Source organism: Plutella xylostella, chromosome 5 (assembly GCF_932276165.1).
Source record: "Plutella xylostella chromosome 5, ilPluXylo3.1, whole genome shotgun sequence".
Lineage (NCBI taxonomy): Eukaryota > Metazoa > Arthropoda > Insecta > Lepidoptera > Plutellidae > Plutella > Plutella xylostella.
In genome coordinates, this window is record NC_063985.1 from 7,147,143 (window position 1) to 7,170,871 (window position 23,729).

At 38.5% G+C, this 23,729-nt stretch overlaps 2 protein-coding genes across 2 annotated transcripts; one reads left to right on the top strand and one right to left on the bottom strand.

Moving 5' to 3' along the window:
- Nucleotides 1-832: 832 nt before the first annotated feature.
- LOC105385930 (proclotting enzyme) lies at nt 833-9,453 on the bottom strand. The gene is made up of 12 exons (XM_048633400.1): nt 9,226-9,453; nt 5,744-5,817; nt 5,236-5,418; nt 4,761-4,879; nt 4,203-4,354; nt 3,846-3,943; nt 3,585-3,668; nt 3,101-3,267; nt 2,661-2,796; nt 2,326-2,464; nt 2,009-2,154; nt 833-1,636 (listed from the first exon to the last, which is right to left on the bottom strand). Exons 1-12 carry the CDS (start codon nt 9,353-9,355, stop codon nt 1,481-1,483), a joined length of 1,584 nt encoding a protein of 527 aa, XP_048489357.1. The 5' UTR covers nt 9,356-9,453; the 3' UTR covers nt 833-1,480.
- A 3,833-nt stretch (nt 9,454-13,286) lies between these two features.
- On the top strand, nt 13,287-23,510 carry LOC105391244 (protein takeout). Its single transcript, XM_011562704.3, has 6 exons — nt 13,287-13,612; nt 16,493-16,662; nt 20,592-20,662; nt 21,713-21,852; nt 22,305-22,454; nt 23,297-23,510. The coding sequence occupies exons 1-6, from the start codon at nt 13,531-13,533 to the stop codon at nt 23,452-23,454; spliced, it is 771 nt and encodes a 256-aa protein (XP_011561006.1). The 5' UTR covers nt 13,287-13,530; the 3' UTR covers nt 23,455-23,510.
- The last annotated feature ends 219 nt before the right edge of the window (nt 23,511-23,729 follow it).

Below are 23,729 nucleotides of genomic sequence, written 5' to 3' on the forward strand. Positions count from 1 at the left end.
ATATCGTTTTCCTACAACACGCCTCTATCAGATAAGCAAGCTTTTATCAGTGAGAAAACTGTACATATTACAAATTATTTTAAAAAAGCATAAACACCTTAATTTCGACAGTAAAATATATAAAAGAAGAATAACACACAAAGCAGCTTCACTTCCCAACACTAAAACTAAGTTTGCTAGCATACAATACTGTAAACGCTCAGCAATTTTATATAATAAATTAAATAAAGAACTTGATATTTATAGCAAGCACACATATGAATGCAAAAAAACTATCTCAAACTGGCTACAGCCGCTAACTTACGAAACCACGGAGTCAATGTTAATAAGCATACAATGAATTTATAATTATAATCATATAATTTACACATATCACACCACACACACACACACACACACACACACACACACACACACACACACACACACACACACACACACATACACACACACATACATTCATATTATATATATACATATATTTGTACCTACTTTATTTTTATACAATATACATAATTATATTAAGATCACCGTATCATAATAGATTAAGATTCTAAACCCCATATTATTTACTTTTTCTTTTTCTTGTTATTTTGTGTAAACTATCTTTATTTAGCAATAATTTGTACCTTAGCACTTATAAATGATGTTATGAAGGAGCGGGATCACCTGGCACAGGCATTTCATGCTTAAAAGGTGATTCCATTTATTACTGATTAATTTGCCCAAACATTGTTAAAGAAATAAAGATTTTATTATTATTATTATTATATTATTATTATTATTAAACTTAGTATAGGATTTGTTATATATTTTAAATAAAACACAGAAATACGTACTACAAACTATTTCATTTATTAAGCATCTTATATCAAACTTGGCACGATCACTGAAAATACTAGAATAAAGGCGCAACTTACAATATCCTAAATAATTAGTTCCTAATTTATTAAGAAAGGCAAAATCTCTTAGTTGACTTTCTCAATGAAATTAGTTCTTTAAACCCAAAACATAAAATTATAGTAAATAACTAAAATGAATCGTACCTAATAATTACGTAAATGCATGTCATACTATCGACCTTTTCTGAAGAATTTGTCAACTCCACTCTCGTTCAAAATATTTTTCGCATTCCAACTTTAGAGCATGGGTGTACACTACGACTAACATGAGTATTTCATCGACCTAAATTACTGCTACGTTTGCTTAAATCCTAAATACAGGGTATGGCAAAAGTGGTATAAAAAGCCGAAAGAAGCTAGCGACAATTCTGGACAACATTTCTTCTACGACCTTCAAAACCACCTACGCTTGAACAACGCTCTTTCAGATTACTATACCATTTTTCTGACATCCTGTGTATACAATCTCGTACGTTGCTTATTCCACCTGCTACACCGGCCGGTCGCCAGGCTCCACCGTCAGAAGGGCCTCTATCGCACGGCTTCCGCCGATAGAGACTCCTCATCTTCCGGCCAGTCTACTTGGAGTTCTTCTGTATCCAGGGCAGGAAGGCGGTGACGCGGGTGTAGACGCCCGGGTACTGGCCCTTGCCGCAGCCGATGCCCCACGAGACCACGCCCACCTGCGTCCAGCGGCTGCCCTCGTTCACCATTAGCGGGCCGCCGCTGTCACCCTGTGGCAAAAATATGTAGATTCTGTAGATTTTTTTAAAATCGTTTTTTGGGCCTTACTTGTTATTCTACTGTTTGGCAAATGCCTCCCCTTTTTTCTTCTCATCTCTTTTCTAATCAGAGCCTTCTCGTTGGTCATTTTGTTACGCATAACACCAAAAACCTATGCACAGACACATTCAATAACTTGAACAATCCACATAAGGCGCATATTAGGTCATGCACACTCGGTCGCTATTGGTCTAACTATGTCTGCACTGAGATCTTCCGATTGCTCTTTCATCAAATGTCAATCATGCAACATGCAAGAAGATATAGCTGCTATCTTGTCCCTAAGGTTTTAACACTTCCAACTGTAATGACGGTATACTTACACTGCAAGAGTCCATGCTAGCCTTCCCGGCGCACAGCATATGGTCCACGATGCCGCCCGGCGCGGCGCCGCCGTACTTCAGCCGGCACTCCTGGTTGGACCACACCGGGATCGACACCTCCTGCAGGATCGACGGCTGCGGCCCGCCTGGAAACAAATGACGGTAGTGTATTCTAGAATTTTCGAGCCGGATGTATATTTGTTTGATCGAACGGCGATAATATGGCATATCCTGGTAGGGATATTCAGACGCAACTCTCAAGCTTCCTCCCACCTTTCTATAGAAATTTAAAAATGTATATGTGTTGGTATACTGACTCTCTCGAAGACTGCCCCAGCCGATGACGGTGGCGACCAGTCCACTGTAGGCGCGAGACCCGGCCGGCAGGCAGATGGGCCTTATGGTCTTGGAGAACTTCACCGGCTGGTCCAGAGTCAGGATCGATATGTCGTTGTACTGCAAAAGTCATACAAAATACAATACAATATAAGTACCTAACTATTGAAAAAACACACAACATAAAAAGTTACAAAGTAAGGGTAAGCACAATCATCATATAAGCCAGCATAATAAACATAAAGCTAAAACGTTCTATAACTTTTCTATGAATAAGGGAATAATTTATAGACGTAGGTTAAATAAAATAGGTTACCAATGTCCTCATGTCGAACCCGCGATGTCTGACGACCCGCTTGATCTTCCTCTCAAGATGCTGTGTTTCGGCGTTGGAGCGGATGTTGTGGTCGCCAAGTCGCGCCGTCAATCTCGCCACATCCCATGATGTCATACTAAAGGTTTACAGAAAGTATATTATTGTCATGTTCAATGTATGGTGGAAATTAAGAAGCAAACTTCCATAATTATCCAAATTTCCCTAATTTAAAATTGGTCAGAATCACAATGAAGAGCTGTTTTAATGAAACTTTTTGGTGATACTGTATGTAGGTAGGCACCGTATAATTCAGTTGAATTAACCCTTCACTTCTAGCAGAAGTCACTTGATGTTATTATTTAAACGTTATCTTGCTCGGGTGGTTCGTAGCCATCAGGTATTTCGGTTATTATGTGTAGGTAATGATGTTGTGTACTAACTGAGCCACGCAATGCGCCGCGGACAGCACGTGCATGTCATCAATCAGGGATCCGCCGCAGAACTGCCGGCCGTTGTTGAACAGCGCCACGATCCACGGCCACTCGTTCAGCTCCGCGTTGTGCCCGCCCACGATGCGCTCCTCGTCTTGGAACTGGGAGTCGTACGTCTGGAACATTCAGAGTAGAGTCAGATATATTGGATTGGAGAGAGTCCTGAGCAACCAAGTTGGTTAAATTATCATCGGCAACAGCCAGGAATCGTGTACTGCTGGCCTCTCCTAAGGAGCGCTAAAACACTCTGTTCTCGGCTTTTCTTATTCAATCACTACCTGTAAATGGTTATCGGTCACGGGGCTGAAGGGTATGCTATTCTACGATTATCCGATTGTGATTTCTACTTGAGAACTCGTCTGGTCAATGTTCTTTCTGCTTGTAGATTTTCGAGCTATGATATTGTAGTTTGTAGTGTAATTATTGATTGTACCTGAGCGCCGTTCTTGATGCCACAGGAAGTGTCCACTGAAGGCGAGGCGGTAGTCGGTCGCGTAGGGTACGAAGTTGCCCATGACTGGTGAGAATACATAGGTAAATTAGAAATTGACACATTTTATAAAACGATTTGTTCACATTGCTTATACATCAGGATACGCTGCTTTTTATCCCGGAATGTTCAAAGAAGGATTCCTTTAGATACGAAACTCTCGAAAAGTTAACTCTTTATAAGAATAAGTAAATAACATTTCACCTGTTTAGTAGTAGCTTGTGTAGTGGCGGCAGCAGGAGCCTTGGTGGGCCAAGTGGTGGCGGCGCCGATGGGACGCGCGGTGGTGGGCCCACCTGCAACTATGGTGTTACATCCTGTCAAGTTAGGATTTACCAGAAAAAAAACGATTAGAAACCTTGTACCTCGTTCACGAAAATGAGCTATCTACTATAAAGTTAATAAGAGAAAAAACATACCTGAACCGTCGGTGCAGTTAGAACATAGAAGTTAGTTCTAGAACACAGAGCGTGAGTTAGACAAATTGTTAGCACAAGGTGTAGGTTATATTCATTGACATGAACGAGGTATAAAGCGACACGGTAAGCAGTAAGTTGTTACCGAGCGAGGGCGGATGGGTAGGCGCGCTGTGGTCCGGTGGGTGGGTAGGCAGGGGCGGGATGGTAGGCGGCCACTGCGCGGGGATCTGACGCACGGCCACGCCGCCGCCTGCCGCCCAGGGAGACAGGCCTGGCAACAAGTTGCTGGGGAACCTGAGGATTTCATCATGGTTAAAATAGTTCTGACATTCTTTTGCTAGTCTCGATTTGATCTAGCACGAATGTTATAAAACGATACTACGATAAAACCATGATGCCGGTAGCCTTATTCGTAAGAACTTTTCTTAGTGGCAACCTGCTGCTGCTGCTACAAACAACATTTAGACTTTAGACGGTTCGTTCACACACTTCACCGCCTCACCGCGCGGATTGCGGATTTAACATAGTAAATTACCGCGCGGTGAGGCGGCGGCAGTGTGTAATTTTTGCATACAATGATAATCCACCAACCGCGGCGGTGCGCGGTCAAGTGTCTGAATCGCCTTAGTAGTGATGATGCCACATGACACGATGATACTGCCGCATGGCATAAAAACAATTAGGTATGATAGTAATTTACCCAGCAATCCTGAGCGGCGTAAGCGGCAGCGCGGCGTGCCTGACGGGGCTGAGCCGCTGCACGTCGGCGTCCTGCGCGGGCGGCGTCTCCCGCCCCTCCGTGCAGCATACGCCGAACACCTGCACACGGGGGAGGAACTGTGTACTGCTGGTCACTTGACTACACAAATGTACAACGCAACGTGTCTCACCATAAATTTTATTACAACTGATACACGCACAAAATGTGAACCAACCAAAAATACAACTGTTTGTGTTTGATGCGTGTCGTGTGAGGGTACCGGGTTGGATCCCCGGTCGGTTGTCTTTCCGGTCTATTCATCCGGCCTCGAATCCTTTATCCAACAATGAAATGTTATGGGCTTTGGGCTATGGGTGTATAAGTACTTGTATAGCATTCTTATGACGATAACGGATAGACATAACTTTTTCTAATTAGTTTATTTCTATTAGTTCAATAATTGCCAACTCCATACCTCCATATTGTCCCCGCTGACGTAGCTACAAGTGTCGTAGTGGCCCATGACCCAGCCGTCCCAGCCGGTGACATCGGCCACCTTCACCAGCGGGAAGCAGTCGCGGAAGCTCTTGCACGTGCCCCGCTTGCCCAGCGTAGTCTCGCAGTCTAGGCCGAAAGCGCCGTCGTCCTGGGTTGATGCCTGTGGGATTAAGTAATCGATGAGGTCACACAATGAGTGCGAATCATATAAAAGTACCTAAGTATGTACATAGGTATAGGGCTACGGTTAGTAAAGGTGGCGCGTATACAATAGTATACCTATACATGTTTGGGTATCAGATTTCAATATCGTAGCGTTCGTCGCCCCGTATCATTATCGCTATTTTAATAAATATTTCGTTAAAATAGCAAACTTGATATGTGCCGCTAAAAATAAAATATTTCAAAACGGTACGAGAACATTCTAAGTTAGGGATGGCATATAATTTTTATGAAAAATTTCTGAAATAATGTATAGATTTTACCTGTCTTCTAAAGAACAAGAGTTGTTTTCCGTCGCGGGTGTTGTTTGCATCTCGCCGAGTCCTTGGTACAACCGCTGAAAAAGCATGTTTGAAGCATTTCAATACGTATTTAGACGTCGAGATAAGTGTATTTTCTCTACAACTTTTACCTACAGGAAAAACTAATTTCAATAGTAAATTACAAAAAATACCATAAGTTTTTTTTATATTATTGCCTATGATAATAGTTAAATATGTAGGTATCTGAGTACAGATATTGATATGCAGAGGTGGTGGGCTTACAGAGGGAAAAACCTCGAGAGGGGTAGTAATAAAATTCATAAGTACCTACCTATTTTAAAAACATCAAACACTCTACACTACATAGTCAACCAAGGGAAATAATCATCTCATATTTTTATTCAGTTTTCGACGTCCGACCACCCACGTACAATGTAGAGTCGGAAAACACATGTCAATGAACGTTCACTCGATGTTATCGAATGCAAATGCCTCAGATTTGTTCTTTATTTAGTTTCTGCCAGTGGGCAGGCACATTGTTCACAGCGTACGTGACGTACTACCAGGTGCCGAAGGGTCCATATAACATGATTCATAAAGCCTTCTTTTTAAGATTTTTACTAATACGACACGTACGAAATTTCGTAAATAAGTAGGTAGAATAACCCGGAAAATATAAACATAAACAATTCGGTATGTTAAGTAATTTTATGGTGATTGTTTTTATAATTTTAAATTGAAGTATGTTGGAATTTGAGACACTAATTTGAATATTTTTTATTTTACTGCTCTCGTTAATTTAATAAAAAATAATTAAAGATCGGCTCTTTGACGATTTGATGACGTCATTCGCTACCATGCAGCCGCTGACGTCATCAAGATCGTAACTCTGTGAATATTTACACTTTAGATTGACAGAAGTGACATTTAACAATTGAAATTTTTTATTCTCTTTGGTTGAAACTTTAACCTTGCGCAGCGTCTTGAAGGACAAATTATATTTTCATTTTTGATAAAATAATCGGAATCCTTGAATATTTTATATTTTTAAGAATGAGACACTTATTAAGAAGATAATATCTCGAAACGGTTTTGGAATTAGCATCAAAATTTTTTACTTAACATACCGAATTATAATATAGATAGATAGATAAATCTTTATTGCACCCAAACACAGCAATTACAATAGGAAATGCAATATAGACGGCACAATTGGCGGCCTTATTACTAAGAGTAATTTCGTACTGACTACCTCGGAGGAAAGAAATTATACATAAGAAAATATACCTATACCTTTTTTTATCGGCTTCCCTTTCAATAAAGTTTACCCTTTGCTACTGGTTCTTACGGGCTTATAAACCTACGACACAAACAGTAAAATTGCATCATTCGCAAGTAAAAACTGAAAACTCGATTTTGTAATCCCCATAAACATTAACTTAGTTCGAAAATAACCAATAGGTACTTATTCTCCTACAATAAAAAGAGGATTAAAAATCAAGTTTTTATTTTATAAGTACTCCATTAATTTATTGGTTGGATGTAATTGGTAAAGAATTATGGCTAAAATAAATTCAGTAACTGAGACGTGTAGGAATGTAAAGACCACGCTACTACACAGTCGGAAGGTAGGTAGGTACGTAAATGATGTACATTAGGTTCCATGTGTAGGTGTACTTATGTACATGGTATTCATGTATGGAGTATCAAAGAACATCACATTTCTCTGCGATTGTTTTGCATGTTATTCGAATATTAACATTCTGGCTGCGAACAGATTCTTATTGGCTCACCTTGTGGTCGTGCAGGTGATTTGTTTCGTATCGCTGCATAACGGTCGTCTCATTGAAGCCTCCTTATGGCTATTGTATTGTGACTAACTCATCTGTTTTCACAGTTCGAGGAAAAAAGTTTTCACGATGACTCAGATTTTACAGTTTAGTAGAAGTTACACTTATTGTTCTACTTTGTTAAGTACTAAGTACTTACCTACTTCATTAGGTAGGTATCATATTAGGTAAATACTGTTATGTATCTACACACATACATAGTCGTAGTTCATGTTTTACAAAATGATTCAAGAAACAGCCTTCATAGGGCTTTGGGTATGCTATAAAGCTAGTGCACGGGCAATTATTGAAAGGCCTCACTGGTGTACCTATTTTAAAGTGGCTGCTGTATTTCATTACTGGGTTCTACATTAACAAAAGCAAGTAAAAAGATGTGTAGGGCAACCTTGAGCCACCAAGCAAGATACATGCACCCGGCTAGACAAGCAGACTTACTGAACCTTTCGTGATATTGCACAAGAAATCATTCTAGATTTCATCTTAACAGAGCTTCTTCGCTCATTAAAATAAACTTAATGAATTTATTCGATGCACCTTTTCAAGACGCGATTATCGAAATAACTTATCAATGCAGGACTAAAATTAAACTGAGCGTGTACTCGCCTCGAACTTGATACGAGCATAACTTTATGTGACAGTAGGTTCTTCCTCTTTGCTCCAACTATTAAAACTATTTGCTTGTACCTATCCATCGCTTTATTTTATAGGTTCCTATGGTCGTATCAAGTTCGAAGCGAGTCTACTCTTAGTTTTATTTGAGTCCTGCAATGATAAGTTAACGATACCGTACATTATATGATTATTAGTACCATCCCGTAAATACTCGTATATTCATCCAAAGAAGATCTTGTCAATTAATTTATTGTGTGAAGAGCCCGGGTTCAGAAAAACATAAGGAAATGTCAAGAACAAGAGATATCTGATTCAATTCTCCAACCCAAAATATTTGTCATGAAAAAAATGTATCGAACACCTGAACTTCGTCTGCTGATATGTTACGAACAATAAGTTGATTGATTTGTGGCAGATAGCCGCGCGTGGGACGACCCCATTTGCATTGAATTGGTATCATGTGTCATCCAAATAACTGCCCACATATTTTGATGACACCATAAATCAATTACTTACATTTATTGAGAATAAAAATTTTGATGATAGAAAATCGAATAGCCGGGCATCTGGATTGCAAATTTAAACTTTCTCTAGCCCAAAAACCTCAAACCGGCGCGCGTGGCGGTGCGTGGACTACTCCGGAAGCCATTGTTTTGGCGCCATACAAATAAACACTTGAGTATTCTTCTTTCTTTACGAAACAAAACAAAGTGAACTGAACAAAGTGAAGTTGACAGCTCATACCATTGCCACAAAACTGGAATCTGCTCCACATAAAGAGTAAATAAACAAAAAATAACTAGTTTGGAAGGACTCAATTACCACGAGCCAGGTTTCATTAACGCTAGTGGATGGGCTATTTATAACCAGAGAGCACTTTGAGCTTTCAATGCGGCTTACACTAGGACATACTTTGTCTATTGCAAATTTAACACAAAAGTTTTTTTATTCCCTAGTAATATTATTTATATCTCAAAACTTTATTGACACCCGAAGCTAACAATACAAAAAAAAACGTACCATTTAAAATAACCGCATCATCGGTGTACAGGGCGCCGTCGCTCTGCGAAAATCCAGATTTTTCCGGGACACTTCCGCAGGACACCACAATAACTCCAAACAGGATAATCAAACAAGTCCTTATCGCCATAATAACACGGTCACAAATCGTACAACAGTGGGCTGGAGGACGCACGCGAGGATGTAGCCCCTGAGAGCTCGCTTCGCTAAATGCTTCCACCTCCTGCGGCCGCCTCTTTATAATATTTTTGCACCGACGCTCTACATAAGGTTGAAAAGATAACAGAGCTTTTTCTTCTTTTGTGTCCTGTCGGCGTTAGCCTTAAAATATGACAGCCATTAGCTTTGGGGCACGATTGACAGATTAATCCTTTCAACGGATTTAGAATTGGCAGATATAAAAGCAATCTCGGTCATATTAGCTGCTCATATTATTATTGGTGTAGGCGACTCTCACACGATGTCAACAATACTTCGTGTGTCGGCACTGATACAGTTCATTGAACCATAAATGGTTTTTTTTATTACAAAGCTTAGCAATAAAGGTAATCGATAATAATTGAGGTCTGAACAGGGCTTAATTTAATCAAATACCTACATCATAATAGCTGGCATCGATGTAGGTAGCTGTTGAATATGTTTCACTTATGTATGACTTGTTATGCTACATTAACCAATTTTAGGTAGGTAAATATGCTCGTCTCAATTTATGCTTAAATTATAAATTAAGGTACAATGAACACTGTAAATATAACTAACTACTTGTTATTAGTAGTGTAAGTAATTTCGACTACTTAAAACGTACATTTGTAGTTTTGTCATAGAAAAGAATTCAACGCGTGAGTTCGTTTTCTTTCGTATTCGACGGCTCCGGTTGTCGTATCTAGACATTTTTTTTTGTATTTTAAAAGCTTTGTTTATTTATGTTACAAAACAGAAGCCTAAGCAAGTACAAGCTACAATATACCTGGTATCAATTTATCTACGAGTAAAAACGCAGATTTATAGATTTTCATAGAAAAGAATTCAACGCGTAGCTACACTTAGTAAACGAAATTTTATGCAATTACTGCGGTTTTGCTAGTTTCTACTTAAGTATTTTACAAATATTATTTCATATTCTCACAAGTATTGAATTACTTACAAATTTTAGAAAAATCTCATGTATTTTCCTTTAAATATTTAGTGACTGGAAGCAATAATTAGTTACTCGGTGGTTCTCAATATTTTATGGGAAATATTGTATAAAATTCACGAGAACTGTATCGATGATATCAAGTGACCGCAAGTCCCCTCCCTGGCACACCACTATTTGAAATAAGAGCCTTTAAGTACCTATATCTACTTAGTGCCAATTCCGATAAACAATGGGGCGGTGAGCTTCAATAGTAAATCTCCGAATAATCCTTGATCAAGCACCGTTACTTCAACATTTGAGGCGATGGGTAGGCGGGTTTAGTCTAATGGATAATGGTAAACTGTACGCATTATGATCTAACTGTATTATGTAATGTACTGTACATAGACTCCATACCTAACTGTTTACTCTTTGAATTTATTGCTGATTTTAATATTTAGGAAATTAATTGATACCTATACCATTTTAAAATCAACAATCAAGAATAAACAGTTTTTTATAATGAGTTTGTAAGTTGCCTCCATCACTTGATAGTCCATGTAAACTATAGTAATAGCCATAAAACTATTTAGAAAGCTTTAATTAATATTGATTTGATGTATGAATGTGTGTTGTAGAAGGCAATAATCAAAATCCGTACTAGAGCCTTCTGTTTAGGGTAGAGCAACATATCGAGTCGAAGCAAACACGGCACCTAATGGGCAGGCTCTCTTAATTATTTATAAAAGTTCAACCGTAGGAGGGAGATAATATATTTAAGTATTTATGTATGCCCATTTCAAATAACTTAACTAATCTGTAGTGCAAGTGAAGTTTGTGACATAAGGACAATCGTATATATTTTTAAATCGTCTGCTAACTAAACTAATTATATGTATGTATACGTAGGTACTAACTATACACTTATGTATTGAATATTAAAGCAAACAGAATTTGGGACCAGTACGGGAAAAAATCCTTAGGGATCAGAGAACATCCTTCATGGGTAGGAACAGCTAGTAAATACATAATAACCGAAACCAAGGGGAATGCGGAATACTACTAAACATTTAGAACGAATAGCACCTAGTCTTTAGACCATGAAGCTCAAGGTGAGGCATAAAATATCTTTATCATGTTGATTTTATAAACAGCTTTGTTTTTTTAATTTACCCAAAAATACCTACCTACTGCTAAATTGAAAATACATTCATGATGTACTAAAGAATATGTGCCTATAAGAATTGATCATAGTATCGCCTAGTATTAAGTAGAGCAACGTGTAAAGATCGACCTTGTAAAGCGATCATGTAGGAGCTTAGTTGTGCCAAGATCGTAGGGCAGCGACCAGTCGGCCTAGACGTAGAATATAGGAGGGCTAGCTATACCTACTACTCACACATGACATTTCAAACCTGTTGGTAGATAATCTGCAAAAAGGGCTTAATTGTAAACTCCTAGAGCCTAGACCATGAAGAATACCTACATACTATCAACATAATACATTTATTTATTTACTAATGGTAATTAATTAAATCATTATTATTGTCAACCTATATCCCATTCCACGTGGAAAAACATCTGATACAAACAAAAACTACCCTTATTCGTGTAATAAGGGTTCTATCAGATGTCTTTCCACGTGGAATGGGATATACCTAGTACTTATTACTTCCATGCGGTATGCACATGCACACTCCTAAATTGTCAATAACGACAATAACTACACTTTCGATCTGGAGAGTTTCCGGCTTCAACGCTGAGGTAGCCTCTTCCTCCTCCTCTTGCATGACAAAATACGAAATTCCAGGGGGCTGACGGGACGGGGACGTAAAGTCGTGATTTGCGCACCAGCTCTCGGGAATTTCATATTTCGTCAAGCAAGATTATCCCATAAATTATTTTGTCTGTGGTTCCCTAACAACACTGTTTTCAGGTGTGTTAAAACGACTCATAAGACAAAATAAGTGAATTAAGTTATTATTTCCTGAAATTGCAACATAGGTTATACCACAATATAACATGAAAACCACAACACAACTACATAACAGATTTTCCATCAACGTACCAGTAATTAAAATGACAAGATTGTAAACAATATTTAGCGTGAGCACTTGCGTAGACAATGGTCTCTCAAGCAGAACAGCTTCCTTGATACTAGAGTTGTTAGGGTGCAAACTGGATGCTGTCGACATGAGGCAACAGACGACGATGCGACGGTACTACTGGTTGTCTATGACGTATTTCTTAGGGATTCATTTATTAGCCAGCAAAATTTCGTTCGACAACGACAACACGTCCATAGTACAGGTTTGATAATTTGTCGAAAACTATAACAGTTTTCGTAAATTGCAATATCCGGACTATACTTAGAGGCTCTCGTGACGTTGCGACACGTAGGAGTCCGCGTCGTCTGCTGCAAACTTATGTCGTCCGCTACCAATACACATCTCTATGCCTCTACTGATTTAAATGACGTAACGTAGTAGCTGAGAATGATATGTGGTTGACCATAGCTACGTGATTAACTTGCAAATTAATAAATCAGCATGATTACCACACTATAACTAATTTCCGACAAAGTTAATCCTGACCTTATCCTATTAGAGGCCATTCGATACAATACGATAACGTAAGCCTTAAAAATTAAGGAATGTAAAATTTTGTTATTTAATTAATTTATTCGTATGACCCTAGAGTCATCGGTGGTCAAGGTAAATTATTATTGGACCAATTTAATATGAGTGTTCAATGCTTGCGCAGTCAATATACTTGTGCTCAGACCACTATCACTATCACTGCTAGTTGTAAAGTAGAATTTAATATGTAAAAATGTATTTTTTTGCTTTCTTAATAAGCTAATACATACTACAGTAGAGGCAGTACACAATTTGGTGACAGTGCTTTATATTCTGGGGGTAATGCTGGTGACATTGAGATCTTCCATTTACGTAATGATCGTCTGACGGGGCGGCTCGAGCGGCGCGCGCGCAGCATTCTACGGCTTTGACTTTTGTAATCGACGCCCTGAGACTGTAGCTAGTGGTCTCGACGCCGCGGATAAAAAATAATAACAATGTTTTTATAAGTTTTCGTGAATAAAATATCTTTGTGCGCCCATTCCTCGACCAGTTGGGCTTAGTGAACGGTTGGTGAACTAAACAATTTACTGAGTGAACGCATTCAAAATGTTGGTGAAACAGTTAACTTTGACCAAAGTGTTGTCTGTATTAGTCTTATTGGCTAATTGTCATGGACGGATTGAAATAGGTAAGTAAGTTATAGATATAATATTCATAGTTTATAATTTATCAATACTTAATCGGATTCTCATGGCCCGACTAAAACACGAGGAGTTCGCTGTATGCTGCACATTTTTATGTAAGTAGTATTGTTGCAAAAGTTGCATAATATGTTAGCTGAAATGCTGCCTTCATCATTATGAAAAATTTTTGTTCATAAGGAGTTACACATTTTGAAAAGTCTTATTAATTCGTCAACGCAACTTCTGTAACACCGTGTACCTACCTGTATTGTTGATGCTTTATCTGGCGAAGGATATTGTTGAAGAAGAAAGGTTTAACTACTTCATTTATAAATAAATAAAATATACTTACAATGAAACATTGTAATAAGTAGAGTTGAGTTAGCAAGTGAAAGTTTTCTAAGGGCTTTTCCCGGAAATACTCGTAGGTAGTATTATTATAATGTTATGGTGTCTTGTTCACTATTACATCATACGAGCTTCAAACGAGTAACTATCGGTTAATATGAAGTAGATCATTATTGTTGCTTTCAATTTTTCTGAAGGATCTTGCAGACACGTTATTTTTAATGTTTAAACAATTCATAACACAAGTAACACACACACAATTACTGAAGGATGAATTTAATGGGAATAAATTGTTTATGTTGATTAGTCCGCCTATTTATATGTTTCGATTATGTTAAATATTGTAATAAATATAAGGGTTGTAAGTGCCAATTATAGAACTTGTAAAAACTCTGTCCATACTAAAATAGTCACGTGATCAACAAAGAAACCACTCAGACTCATTGCTAGGCTTTTCTCGTATTCTATGACCACATCTGACCCTCATTACAGGTACTCTTTTAATTTGACTCATTAGTATTTGAGGTATAGCACGTCGTTTGGAAACAACGGCGCGACTTCGTGACAATTATTAGCCAACACTCATGTTAACTACCTAATTGACGATGAAAATTCCATACGATATGATTGAGACCTATAAACATAAAAAATATTAACCGCTTACGTCCCGTTGACCCATTGGTAAACCAGACACAATAGATTTTTAATTGTCTCAGATTTCTCTGACGGGTTAATCATGATCAAAAGTTAGATCGAAAGGAGGTAATCGTCTCAGTTACCTCCGTTCCATTGACTCGTCTATAGTATAAATTCAGCAGATTTATTTTTCAAAATAGTCCTTATCGCTCTGGGCCGCCTATTGTTCATTGTTCCTAGTTGGTAAGTATTTTTTGTCTGTTTTGTTATTTTGGTGACCAATAAGACATATTCTATGCTATTATCTAGAGTTTATATATGATACCCCATCCACACGCTCGGCGAACAATGGCAAACAGCAAACAGCAAACAGCAAACACTGACGTGTGGATGGGTGTTTGTCGTTGTTTGCCTGTTTGTGTTTGTGTTCGCCAGTGTTCGGCATCGGTGTCGGTTTTTCTTGCCAGATCAAAGGATGTTCGGCAAACAGTTCGCTACGTATCCACACGTCTGGCAGCGATCAGTATGCGCGCTAGCATTGCGGGAGGCGGACGTATCAACTTGCTACACTTTTTCGTTGGCGTGCATTTTTTTTTATGTATGTTCACCGATTACTCCGCCGTTTATGAACCGATTTTGAAAATTCTTTTTTTGTTGTATTGGGTTGAGCTCCCAGGTGGTCCCATTTTTTTCAGAATTTTATCTCACCCCTGGGTGGGTAAAGGGGTAAAAACAGGGTATGAATTTCCATTTTGGACACATAATATTAACCGATTCTAATGAAATTACACACACACACACTCACGCCTTGTACTAATGTACTCCCTTGCGGGGTAGGCAGAGGTGCATTGCTGCACCTACTTTTCGCCAGAGTGTTATGTTAGTCCCAATGTAATAGGGGGCGGGCCTATTGCCATTTTACGGGCACATCCAAGACCCGAGAACAAATATCTGTGTTTAAACAAATATCTGCCCCAGCCGGGAATCGAACCCGGGACCATCGGCTCAGTAGTCAGGGTCACTAACCACTACGCCATTCGGTCGTCTAATGAAATTAAGAACGTAAATATAGTTCTTATAACAAAAAAATATGATGGTGACCTTGAGCTGATCTGATGATGGAAACGGAAGGCAGTCAAGGGAACTCCTCAACGGTATATAGCAACTACCTCGTGTTTAGGCTTGAATGATTCGTATTGATTAGTAGGACGTTTTGGTATCATTTGCATCTTACTTTTGATTAAAAATTATTGCAAATAAACTAAAAACTATAAAATAATAATTAAAAAGAAGAAGTCGGTTTTTAATTATTGTTATTATCCCACCATCGTCTTTGCTTTCTTCTTATTTTTCTTTTTTCTTTCTCTTGCTTTAATTTATATAATAGAAATATGTCAACCCGAAAGTAATAGCTCGTCGTCCGCCGTGTTTGCCGGTTCGGAATGTTATGAGCGTTCGCCGAGCATGTGGATGGCTGTTTGTGTTCGGTGTTTGTGTTTGGTGTTTGTGACTTTGTTTGCTGTTTGCCGTGTTTGTGACAAACAGCAAGCGTATGGATGGGGCTTGAAATGCAAGCTACAAAGACTATTACGCATTGCAGAACTAAGGAACGGAATATTGAAATAGGAAGAATTACCATACCATGTACTCTACATTACAATAAAATACCATATTAGGGACTGTATTCATCAAACCAATTATACAACTGGAATGAAAAAACAAACAGCCTTATCGTTAAAAAGCTCTCTTCCAGACAACCTTCAGAGGAATTACATACTTACCTAAAGACATGTCGAAGGAACATACCGGACGTTAACGACTGTCTGCTGGAGATCATAGGCGGTATTTCAGTATTAGGCAACCTTTCTTAAGATAAATAACTCATCTATCACAATTTCCAGAAAAATACCTCAAGACGTGCGACAGGAACAGCCCCGACGTCAACGACTGCTTACTGGAGGCCATCACGGAGGGGCTGACGCTGATGTGCGACGGGATCCCCGACCTCGGCCTGCCCCCGATAGACCCCTACGAGCAGGACGACATCAAGGTGGAATACAAGAGGAATCAGGTACAGCGCCTGTATAATGTCAGTTAAAGATGTGTTTATATGCTAAATAATATATTATTATATCGACACTTACAGACAATCTCTACGTATATAGGAATAGGATAAGTATTTTCATGTCACGAATCATCTGTTAGTGAAAGATAAAATTAAAATGTTTATGCTGGGGTGGCATTCATATCATATTTTGCTGACTGTACCCATATGTTGATATAATATATAAATCTATTGGCTTATTTAAACCTCCTGTAATATCATACTTATTTATAAACACGAAACTTTGTGAGTAAGGGATGTTTTTAACTCTGTCACGTAAAAACGACAGAATGGATTTTCATGAAATCTGGTAAGTATGCACTAAGCTGGCCTGGATTAACACAAAGGCTACATTATATCCCTATAGAGCTAAAGCTAGTTGAACATACATAACATTCGTTTGGCTTTTGAACAAACAAATCATGGGTCATGTGTTTTTGTTTGACAATGTTCATGAGAATAAAGATCATAAACTTTTTTACAAACTTGATTCGCAAAATATATTATAGAGATGCTAAACCAATTAAGTAAACCCCAAGTTTTTTGTACCCGGTCATGGTTAAGATGTTATGGATGATAATAATATAGTTAGGCACCTACTTATTTATAGAATTGTTTAGCATGTGGATTATCAATCGCAAAAAATGCATACCTAAACAGTGTATCCGGATCTAAAACTGAATAACTTACATAGACCTTAAAACCTAAATTGAATAGGTAAGTATGTTAATTATTTTACTATACCTACCTTGTTTAAATGTACAATAAAATATCGTACCTACTTTACTTACACATCATCCGATTCGTATTTAATTTTTTATTCTAGTTAGTAGAACTCGGTAGATAGCTGATAGCAAAAATACAGGGTGTCCCAAAAGTCAACGTCATCCCTTAGAGGCCAGCCAGACTTACTCATTACAACATGACTTACCCTTAATAAATTCAGTCAGATAAATTTCCTTCAAACAATTTTACATGGAGGTCGTTTTGTACTAAAATACCAATAACTTTTTTGTTAATTGAAACAATAGCAACGTTTTATACCATTTTGGAAACTGCATTAAATGAGCAATCTTTTCAAATAAGGTTCCAGGTTTGCGTGGTATATTTTTTTTACAGTATGTAGAGTCAAAGTTTTTTTTATAAAAAAATACGATTACCTTTTATGACTTTGAAAACCGTGTTTTTTTTAAACATACAGCATTACGATATTTTTTTTGACTGCGATCAATAGCAGGGCTATACAGGATGATGCGACACCAAACAAATTCTAACAATATGGATTTTTGTACCGGCGGCACGCAAAAAACTGATCCAAGGTGTCGATTTTCAGCAAATGGATAAAAGTGTCAATATCTCGTAAATTATCGAGTTTTTACTAAGGTCATATTGTGATATTCTGGCCTCTCATAAGCTGAACTATCAGCTCTTTAAGGGATGACGTTGACTTTTGGGACACCCTGTATATGCTAATGATAAAAAAAAGGCTGGCTGTTTAAAGCCCCATCCATACGCTAGCTGTTTGTCACAAACACGGCAAACAGCAAACAAAGTCCCAAACACCAACCACAATCACCGAACACAAACAGCCATCCACATGCTCGGCGAACGCTCATAACATTCCGAACCGGCAAACACGGCGGACGACGAGCTATTACTTTCGGGTTGACATATTTTTATTATATAAATTAAAGCAAGAGAAAGAAAAAAGGAAAATAAGAAGAAAGCAAAGACGATGGTGGGATAATAATAATAAAAAAAAACTGCCTACTTCTTTTTAATTATTATTTTATTTTATAGTTTTTAGTTTATTGGCAATAATTTTTAATCAAAAGTAAGATGCAAATGATACCAAAAAGTCCTACTAATCAATACGAATCATTCAAGCCTAAACACGAGGTAGTTGCTATATACCGTTGAGGAGTGCCCTTGACTGCCTTCCGTTTCCATCATCAGATCAGCTCAAGGTCACCATCATATTTTTTTGTTACAAGAACTATATTTATGTTTTTAATTTCATTAGAATCGGTTAATATGTGTCCAAAATGGAAATTCATACCCTGTTTTTATCCCTTTACCCACCCTTAGGGGTGAGATAAAATTCTGAAAAAAAATGGGACCACCTGGGAGCTCAACCCAATACAAAAAAAATGAATATTCAAAATCGGTTCATAAACGGCGGAGTAATCGGTGAACATACATAAAAAAAAATGCTCGCCAACGAAAAAGTGTAGCAAGTTGATACGTCCGCCTCCCGCAATGCTAGCGCGCATACTGATCGCTGCCAGACGTGTGGATACGTAGCGAACTGTTTGCCGAACATCCTTTGATCTGGCAAGAAAAACCGACACCGATGCCGAACACTGGCGAACACAAACACAAACAGGCAAACAACGACAAACACCCATCCACACGTCAGTGTTTGCTGTTTGCTGTTTGCTGTTTGCCATTGTTCGCCGAGCGTGTGGATGGGGTATAAGAGTCGAACCAAGTTTATTCGACCAAGTTTACTAAAGGTAAAATGATGGCTAAATAATAGTACTTACCTAATAAAAAACTAACAGCAGCTATAACTTTCAACGAAAATTTGAGGAACGCAGCTGCTACTAAAAAGTACCTACTCAACTATCCCCTATCTAAGTATGATGGGTAGGAAAATTAAGAGGACATGTGTATTTTTAGTGCAAGGTTTTCCTTCCCCGGAAGTCCTATCTAATTATTACTTCGCCGACAAACAAATTGACAAAATAACTTAAACCACCATCTAATAACGATTATTACATACGGTACTTGTCGTGTTAATGGATAGGTATTATGACTTATAATTACTTAGAGCCTTAGGGCAATTATCTATACTTGGGCAGTTTAGTGTAAAGAACCTTGGATGGTTGTCCATTATGTTCCTAGTCATAATAGCTGGCCAATCTATCCATCCTAAAAAAATACATAGGATATGACTTTCAGAACCAAACAAATATTATACAATATATAATATTGTTTGTTCCTGAAAATCGGATAAACTAGGCAAAAAAAATTATAGAAATTATGAGTAAGTAGGTTCTTTTTGTGTAAAATGAACTAAAAATTGAAATAAGTACCTATGTATTTTTACATTCATACGTTAACCGTAAGTTAAGTTAAGTTACCGCACCTTCGCGCTAATTAAATAAAACTAATATTTTATATCGATGATAAATTTCGTACCTACCTTCGAATGATATAAGTAAATATTTATGTATTTTTATTGAATAGCTTCTGAGAAAAATAAGTTTTAAAGCTACCATAGGAGTAAAAAGTACCAATACTATCGCAAATACAAAGTATGTGCCTACCTAAAGTCTTTCCGACTTTTTTTACTGCTCTAACTCCACATCATTTATAGCTTAAATAAAGTCATAAGTAGGTATTTTAGATAGGTACCTAGCTAATTTGTTGTGAATAATTTATTCGGTAATTACCTACATGTAATATAAGCATTCCCTTCACGCCACATAGCCTAGCATTTCTGTCAGTTCTCACGATCGATGTTTACTACATCTGCAACACGCGACCAAGTATCCTATCATTCATCTATCATTGAACAAATGTTATGACTGCAGCAGTTAACTAAGTTAAAGAAGATGTGATACCTACCTAGATTATCTAATTATGTTTCGAGACTATCTAGGGTACCGCAACAAGCTATAGGGCCCTCCTGTAGCGTGCTTCAGAAATGATGCTGAAATATAAAACTTCAGTAGCATAAAAAAATAAAAAGCATCATTTGACTAAATTAGCATAGACGTTTTCCAAAGCATACCACATAATGATACATATACTTACTTAGGTACCAATTACTTCACTTTTCTGCATCATATGTAAGTACCAATAATTTGTGTTTCTTTATCTACTTGCAGATTTCCGCGAAAATGTACATGAAGGATATCGTCGTAGCAGGCCTTAGACAAGCAAAGGTTCTAGATGCAAGGTAAGTGGTTCGAATGAATGGTAAATAATTATAGATGCGTACATAATCCAGTAAATTGCCGTCATAAATCATGACCAAGCTGATATCCTATTCGCTATTATAGCGACATACCTACGTATTATGGAGGCACCTAGGGTTACTCAACAAAAACCTAACGAAAGAGAGCTATGGTGGTGGTTATATAGCAGCTGGGCTCAGAAACATAGTTTTTTGTAAGCTAGAGTCTATATACTCGTAAAATGACCCTCCAGCAATAATACCTTCCTAAAGGTATATTTTACCATTATACCATAACCCTGTCTATTGTTGGCTGTGGACTTGTGGTAGAGTCACTAAGTTATGTAAGTTTGGGCTTTCAATGGTCTTATTTCTTCTGTATCCTATTGATTCTCGTTCGGTCACCAATAGTCACCATACGAACAAGATGTTTTGGATATAACTGTACTCGTTATTCTATGATATAATGGATCAATGCCATAGGGAAATAGGATAAATAACCCTCCCTTTTGGCAGTCAACGACGCGACGGACACCTAATCCAACTAGCTATAATTACAATCCTTTCACTACGACACACGAAAACGAATGCTATAGCATCGCTTTAACCGCAACCCAATCGAATCGTGATTCGCGCAACCTTGATCTGAAGGCACCGTATTGGTACGCGCAGGGTATCTTCTTGCTAATCTGTATGCAGCTAGCACCTAGCAGCTAACGGTGGGTACTGACCAACGTTATGAGGTGTAATGTAGCATGTTACACAGCGAGCATTCTTGCAGTCAGTACGTAGTGTTACGGGAAACCAGCGTACTGACTGCACAAATGCTCGCTGCGTAACATGTAACATTGCACCTGGTAACGTTGGTCAGTACCCACATTAAGGGTGAGGCCAGACGAGCTTAATTTTGTGAGTCGCGTCGACGAGAGGGGCGGGGAAGGTACTCGATCCCCTCGTCCCCGAGCATATATTTCTGCCGGAATACGCGACTCATAACTCACAAAATTACGCTCGTCTAGCCTCACCCTAATAGTTCATTTTTATTCTGTACAGGCTTCGCGCAGACGAGGAGCGGTTCCACCTCGAGGTCGACATGACGTCGCCTTCGGTGTTCGTCACCGGGCGCTACCACGGCGAGGGACGCTACAACTCGCTCCGGGTCAACGCTACCGGCGGATTCAACACAACTATGCGTGAGGTTCCTTTCTAAAATCACAGTTGTTGAGTGCAGCTTAGAGCTTAAAGTGCGGGTAAAGCTTGTGTTTCTTACGATCTTTGTGAATGTCAATGTGAAGATAAGGTTATGTTAGCAATGACACGATCACGATGTTTACCTTATTGAGCACAACGGCATTCTTACACCAACACCATCAATATAACTAAGTTCTTGTGATTGTAATTGAATGTACCTAATACCTATTCTACTGAATCATTTAATGTCAATGCGGTATGGCTTTGTTCACCATAAATGGCTTCACCTACCCTTTAATAAGATGAGAGGCCTGAATTTTGGCACCAAGATCAATCATAATAGGTACCACTGTCTACCATCCTACCAGCATAAGTAATAAAATAGACATCCCAAAGTTGCTCACGTAGGTATTATCTACTAACTTAATGACAAAAACATCTACATTGCCTCCAGGGGACCTGGTGTACACGTGGAAGCTGGACGGCAAGCCGCTGAAGCGCGACGGAGAGACGTTCGTGAAGATCCACTCGTTCTACATGCGCCCCGACGTGGGCGACCTGCAGGCGTACGCCTCCGACATCTTCCCCGACAACCCGCAGCTCAGTTAGTATTTATATTACCTCTACTACGAGTATGGTAAGGTTACATCATCATCATCAGCAAATAATCATCTACTGCTGGACAAAGGCCTCTCCCAAGGAGCGCCACAACACTCGGTCCTCGGCCGTCCTCATCCAGCCACTACCCGCCTAAGGTGGTCAGTCCAGTGGGCAGCGGGCGTCCCACGCTGAGTTTGCCTGTTCGTCGTCTCCACTCGAGAACTCTTCTACCCCAACGGTTAACGTTCTTCAGCAATGACTGAACCTACCGACACGATCCGATGTTTGGTCATTTAGTGGTTCTTTTAGCATCGCCGATTATTGTGCCGGGTTCAATTTCCGGGAGGGTGAAATTGGTGTTTGTAGAAGATAATACAAGCAGCAATCCTGACGGATCACTGATTTACCATAATTTTTGTAATAGCACGTAATAGGTAATTTCGATGCGATGATAGTACGTCATGTTTTGATCGTTTATTTAGGAAGCTTACTACACACCTTTAAAATACATTAGTGACTTAATTAATTACAACCTACCTACAAAACAAGGTCAATAAAAACCAGTTTTCTCATAATTAACATTAAAAACACGCTGATGATGAAGATGTAGGTATACCTACTATTACCTACCCATGCTTTGTTTACTCAGTTTCGGATTTATAGTTTTAGTTATTCCTAGTTTCTAACTTAAGTTAATCTACCTAACTTCAAACTGAATGTAGTCAATTCCATACTCATACAGGTTTGAAACTATCAATTAGTAAGAGTAAAATATAAGTTCAAACCATGACGTTAACCATGTAATAAAAATAAATAGCACATAACAATTTTACTTTATCTTTTTAGCGGAGCTGGCGAACCAAATAACGAATCAGAACTGGCGGATAATGTACCGCGAGCTGCTGCCGTACGCGCAGGCCAACTGGAACCTCACCGGGGTCAAGATCGCCAACAAAATATTCCTCAAAGTTCCTTACGACCAGCTGTTTCCAGCCTCCTCGTAATTTTATTCGGTGCAGTGCAAAAGTTTAGGTTAAGGTTTTTTCAAATAAAATAAGTTTAAAATTATTGTGTTTAAATTTAATTGTGTTTATCCTTCTTATTTTTAATGTAACTAGTGTAGACTGTAGTACCTAGTTAGGTACTTCAAGACTGATGGTCATTTGGTCAGGCAGGCGAGCCTGTTTTATAAAGTACCTAACCCAACATATATCTACCTAAAAGCTAACATAACCCGGATTAGAACCCGAGATCTGATTGGTGTACCTACCAGCGACCA

Coding starts and splice junctions, on each gene's coding strand:
- LOC105385930 (XM_048633400.1), bottom strand. CDS start 9,355: ATGGCGATAAGGACTTGTTTGATTATCCTGTTTGGAGTTATTGTGGTG. Junction 5,419..5,743: donor TCTTGTTCTTTAGAAGACAG/GTAAAATCTATA, acceptor TTAATCCCACAG/GCATCAACCCAGGACGACGG. Junction 3,669..3,845: donor CACAAGCTACTACTAAACAG/GTGAAATGTTAT, acceptor TATTCTCACCAG/TCATGGGCAACTTCGTACCC.
- LOC105391244 (XM_011562704.3), top strand. CDS start 13,531: ATGTTGGTGAAACAGTTAACTTTGACCAAAGTGTTGTCTGTATTAGTC. Junction 16,663..20,591: donor TGGAATACAAGAGGAATCAG/GTACAGCGCCTG, acceptor ATCTACTTGCAG/ATTTCCGCGAAAATGTACAT. Junction 22,455..23,296: donor CCCCGACAACCCGCAGCTCA/GTTAGTATTTAT, acceptor TTATCTTTTTAG/CGGAGCTGGCGAACCAAATA.